At 37.7% G+C, this 6,061-nt stretch overlaps 1 protein-coding gene across 1 annotated transcript in view; it reads left to right on the forward strand.

The window, feature by feature from the left end:
• pdgfc (platelet derived growth factor c) overlaps positions 1-5,202 on the forward strand; it is an 82,933-nt gene extending 77,731 nt beyond the window's left edge. Inside the window, exons 5-6 of the mRNA XM_073820733.1 lie at positions 51-271; positions 2,650-5,202. Of these exons, the coding sequence (XP_073676834.1) occupies positions 51-271; positions 2,650-2,763 (335 nt within the window). The 3' untranslated portion in view covers positions 2,764-5,202. The remainder of the gene's footprint in view (positions 1-50; positions 272-2,649) is intronic.
• Positions 5,203-6,061: the final 859 nt, after the last annotated feature.

Genomic DNA, 6,061 nt, shown 5'->3' on the forward strand with positions numbered 1-6,061 from the left:
AAATACTTTCTACTTTTTTAAAAATCTGCTGTCTATTTTTGTTTGAGTAGGAATGGTGGACCTGAACCTGCTTCGTGAGGAGGTCCGGCTTTACAGTTGCACTCCACGGAACTTTTCCGTCTCGCTGCGTGAGGAGCTGAAAAGGACGGACGCCATCTTCTGGCCCAGCTGCCTACTGGTGAAGCGCTGTGGAGGGAACTGTGCATGCTGCTCTCACAACTGCTATGACTGCCAGTGCTCGCCCACCAAAGTGGCCAAAAAATACCATGAGGTATATAGCAAAGAACAGAAGGCCTTCTGTTACACTCTACATTTCCAATATTAGGTTTCTTTCACTAATATATATATTATTAGTAGTAGTATTTTTTTAATGAAATGTAAATGCATGTCCCAGTCACATTTTCTTGGTTGAATAAACATTATATACAGTTGCAGAAATGGACAATTAAAACAATTATTATTCATATTTTTACTTTAACAATGTAATCAATATTCTATGTATTAAAGCCGTGTACGAATCTCATCAGGTTAGTGTTTTTAAGCATTTTACATTTATTCAAATAACTCAAGGCAGTAACAATTTAAACAATATATTTCATTTGGGAACTAATGTTCAGCTCTTCTTTTTAATTGTTCTGATCATCAGTGATCAAAGATCAGTAAATATTGGTCCCAGGCATAGAGATTTACTTTAAATTTCATCAAGCTTATAACTTACTAAAAACTCCCACAGATCATGTTTTCATGCCACTTTAAGTCTTATTTTGATGTAACAAAGTGGTTATATCTAATTGTGTGAGTTGTTTACTTACTTTTTAAAATTAGTCTTCCCATTAAAGCCATTATATTATATTTGCAAATGTGGAACACTGATTACACAAGAGACGGGATTTTTTTGGCATGAACCAATCACAGCCGACTTACTATCTAATATCGCAATGGGAAATTGCCTCTTCTCACATCAATTTTCTCCATTCATTCTCAATTATATGTGGCATAAATATGTAGAGCGGCTTGCAAAAGTATTCATACCCCTTCATTTTTTTTCCACGTTTTCTGTTGCAGCCTCATGTTAAACTGCTTTAAATTACTTTTTTCCCACAACAAACTACACTCCATACACTATAATGACAAAGCACAAACCAGGTTTGTAACAAATGTATTAGAAATAAAAAAAACTGAAATGATTCCATTGCAAAAATATTCATACCCTTTTCTGGGACACTTAAAAATTTAGCTCAGGAGCACTCATTTTGCTTGTAGATGTTACTACATTTCGAGTGGAGGTAAACTGTAGCAAGTTCATTTGAATAATTATATTTGGAAAGGCACACACCTCTCAGAAAAGCTCTAACAGCTGAAATTGCACATTAGAGCAAAAACCAAGCCCTGAGGTCAAAATAACTGTCTGTAGAGCTCAGAAACAGGCTTGCGTAAAGGCACAGATCTGGAGAAGAGTTCAGAAAAATTTCTGCTGCATTAAAGGTTCACAGAATCGTGTAGCCTCCATTATCCATGATAGAAGAAGCTTGAAATAACTAGGACTCTTCCTAGAGCTGGCCTCTTGGCCAAACTGAGCAATTGATAGAGAAGGGGCTTGGTTATACTGATGGCAAGGGAACCTGATGGTCACTCTAGTTGAGCTCCATTATCAAATATGCAGATGGAAGAAACTTACAGAAGGACAAACATCACTGCAACACTTCACCAATCCTGTCTTTATGGCGGTATGGCCAAACTCAATCCTCTTCTCAGTGAAGACGCATGAAAACCCATTTAGAATTTGCAAAAAAGCTCCTATAGGACCCTCAAACTGTAAGAAACAAGATTCTCTGGTCTGATGAACCTCAAATTCCAAGCATCATGTTTGAAGGAAACCAGGCACTGCTTATCACCTGCAGAGTACCATCCCAAAAGTAAAGTGTGGTGGTAACTGCCTCATGCCTTGGGGCTGTTTTTCAGTGGCAGGGACTGAGGGACTCGTCAGAGAAAAAGAAGAGCTCAATACACCAAAATATTGAGCTAGCCTTAATGACAACCCAGTCAAGAGCATTCAGAACTTCAGACTATATTTCTGGAGAAACCTGAAAATATCTGCCAGGCCCCATCTAAGATGACAGAACTTGAGAGGTGAAGAGGTGAGGCGAAGAATGGCAGATAATTGCCAAATGCAGATGTGCAAAGCTTGTTGCATACCCAAAAAGACTTGAGGACTATAAAGACTGTAAAGGTGCTTCAACTAAGCAATGAGTTAAGGGTATGGATACTTATGCAATGCACTAATTTCAAATTTTTTTTAATGAATTTGCAAAGTTGTCACAAATGATGTATGCAGTGTAAATTAATGTGGGGAAAAAGGTATGTAAAGCAGTTTTAAGACAAGGCTGCAACATAAAGTGTGAAAAAAAATGAAGGGGTGTGAATACTTTTGCAAAGGCACTGTATTAATACTTTTTAGCACACTTGTTTTGAGCTGGTTCTAAAATTTATTCTGGATTTAGAAATAATGTAGTGCAGATTCTTTCTTAAATCATGATTTCATGTGTACACATGTTAGTGAATGAGAGTGTAAATGAAGTGATGTTTAAGTGCTTAAATCATTTTTGTGTGTAACTCCATCTGTCTCTACATTTGTCTCTTCTTCTGCAGGTTCTGATGCTGAAACACAGGGCAGGGGGTCGGGGGCTGCAAAAGACTCTAACGGATGTCCCTCTGGAGCACCATGAGGAGTGTAGCTGTGTGTGTAAAAATGACTCAGACTAAAGCAGTCCCAGGGAGACAGCAACACTGGCCTCCAACAGACTCACCCAGGGAAATATTCCTTGCTTCGTGCATAAACGAGCGAGTTTTTACCCTGACGTTGCAAACTAATGAAACCCAGCCCTGGATATCTTTTTATCTTGACTTATCTAAGCCTGCGGTTCCATTCGTTTTGGGCTCACAAATCCATAATAAATTGACCCATGCAGGAGTTTCCATTGGCCCTGTGATAGCATGGAATATCTGGAGGAAAATCGGACACGGTCTTGCTTCTCTGTGTGTACGTGAAGTTTGCGAACAATGTGCGTATGTACATTCATGAACCTTTTTCTGCGTGTGAGTGAATGTATAGAGCCGTTCGGGTTCAGGAAATGAGGTATTCCAGGATAAGTGAGGTTGCTATTACTTCCAAAGTGGATTTGGCGTGTCCTTTTATATCATTTTGCTCTTTTTGTTTTGTTTTCACAACTTAAAAATATGTATCCACTTTGAACAATCCAAGGACAGTTTTGAGGTAGCATGGACTTTCTCCTCAATAACATCACAAAGAAATGAATTACACTGTGTCATAAACCAGCACTCCTTCGCCTACTCATCACTGAATCAGCACTCATCACCGAAATGTTCATTAATAATTCAGAACGAATATTCCAGGAACGATAAGGATGTCCCTCCTTTTTCGAACCAGAGCTGAACAATCATGCATCTTTTGCTCTTTTACTATGTACTATAGACTCTTATGAGAATGGCTCCATTCAAGAAAGAACACTAAAATACAAAAGTGAATCTTGTGTAAATATATTTCAAATTGATTTGTTGACGTTTCCTATGTCATTACAGTTTTTGCTATCAAAGAAACATTTTTCCCCCTTTCATAATCACTGTAGTATTTTCAGTATTAGTCACTCTTTTTTGTAGAGACATTTATACTTTTGAGTTGCTTGAATAGTTGTTTTAATTGCATAATAAGGCAAAATGAAAACTATTAGATGTTCATGTAAATAGACTTTTTAGAAGTTAAAGGGACATAGAACTGCCAGTACCATATTCCTCTACCATTAAACGATTAACTAAATTGTTGTGGTTTTTCCAAATGGCACTAAAAGCACTGGTTTGCTCAAGTAATCTGCAGTTGTCACAAAATTGCAAAGTACTGCCAGGGAACCCTATAACCATGAACTATTAACTGCAATATGACTTCGGCTTTCAAGAGTGTAGTTAGATGTAAAAGATGTATCTCTGAATTAAAGGGATAGTTCACACAAAAAACAAATTCAGTCAAAGTCATTAATTATTCACCCTTATGTCGTTTCAAACCCGTAAGACCTTTGTTCATCTTTAGAACACAAATGAAGATATTTTTGATTAAATCCAACCACTTTCTGACCCTGCATAGACGGCAACGCAACTGACACGTTCAAGGCCCAGAAAGGTAGTAAGGACATCATTAAAATAGTCCATTTGACATCAGTGGTTTAACCGTAATTTTAATAAGCTATGAGAATGCTTTTTGTGCGAGGGGAAAAAAACTACTTAATCTAACAATTTTCTCTCTTCCCTGTGAGTCTTCACCATGTGTTCAAAGACTTTTTGACTCTTGGATACAAAAAGTATTCTCGTAGCTTCATAAAATTAAGGTTCAACCACTGAACCACTTACTACCTTTCTGGGCCTTTCATGTCAAGCATTCCTGTCTATGCAGGGTCAGAAAGCTCTGGGATTTCATCAAAAATATCTTAAAGGGTTAGTTCACCCAAAAATGTCCTAGCTCTTTCAAGCTTTATCATTGAAATAGGTGGGTGTTTCTTGGACGGGTCAAAACAAGTCCAATAAAGTGCATTCAACCATAATAAAAAGTGCCTCACACAGCTCCGGGGGGTGAATAAAGGCCTCGTGTAGCAAATCGATGCATTTTTGTAAGAAAAATATCCATATTCAATTTAATAATCACTTTTGTTTAGCTTCCACTCACTGTTGTACCCGGAAGCAGCTCCGGGCAGATGAGCCTGTGAGTCTTGTGAAAACTAACATTTGTTTACAGGAGCAAAGGAAACAAAGTTTTCTTACTTTAACAAAGAAAAAACGGTCTCCTCTTGGTTTATATCGAAATCCTCCGACATTCTTCTTTACAAATCCTCGTTTTGTGCTTCTATTTCATGACCATTGTTTTTGTTTAGATCTTTTTCACTGTGTTCGTCACTTCTAAGCAGCGCATGCACAACACCGACATCCTCCATCGCCCGCCCAGAGCTGCTTCCGTGTATAATAGTGAGCACAAGCTTAGATTAAAGTGATTATTGCTTTTTAAATATGGATATTTTTCTTACAAATGCGCATCGATTCACTAAAGGAGGCCATTATTCACTCCCCGAGCTGTTTGGGGCACTTATGGATGAATGCACTTTATTAGACTTGTTTTGGACTAATGAAGAGAAACACCCGCCTATTGGCATGATAAAGCTTGAAAGAGCCAGGACATTTATATATATATATATATATATATATATATATATAACTCTGATAGGATTTGTCTGGAAGAAGGAAGTCATAAACACCTAGGATGCCTGGAGGGTGAGTAAATGATGGCTAATTTTCATTTTTGGGTGAACTAACCCTTTACTTTGTGATCTGTAGATGTTATAGGTTTGGAACAACATGAGGTTGAGTAATTCATGAGAGAACTGTCATTTTGGGGTGGACTATCCCTTTAAGACGGTGCTCTTTGATTCTCATAAGCTTTTCAAGAGTAAAATCATATGACCAACAGTGTTACTCTCAGCATTTCTTGAATAATGACATTTTCCTTCTCTCTTGTTTTTGGTGAAAAACAATGATGCATGCAGTAGATGACGTGAACACTGAAACTATATAACAAAACATGACATTGGTGGAAAACTAAGACAATGTGATTTGCTCCCAAATTCAGTTTTGATTGACTGGAAAAGTGAGCTGAGTAAACAAGACATGCAGCATTATTTGCATCTTTTTTCAATCCGCCTCGGATGACCTTTTCTGCTGTCACTTTGTCAGGCTATTATTCTTTGATGTAATATTTTTGTGACTTTGTTTTTCATACTTTGATCACAGATTCCTCACACTTGGCAAACCAATTTAACAAGCCACCTACTGTAAGCAGGCTTTGAGATCGTCTTTAAAGGAAGAAAAGCTCATTTTCGTGCAGACTGACAGAGGGGATGAGAATCTGGATTTTGTTGATGTATCATGTGAAAGTGAGAGAAGTGCCTTGATGTTGTTAAACAGCACACAGAAATGTAAAGCATGAAGTTTCTCTCCATGAGAC

The sequence above is a fragment of the Garra rufa genome, chromosome 16 (assembly GCF_049309525.1).
Source record: "Garra rufa chromosome 16, GarRuf1.0, whole genome shotgun sequence".
NCBI lineage: Eukaryota > Metazoa > Chordata > Actinopteri > Cypriniformes > Cyprinidae > Garra > Garra rufa.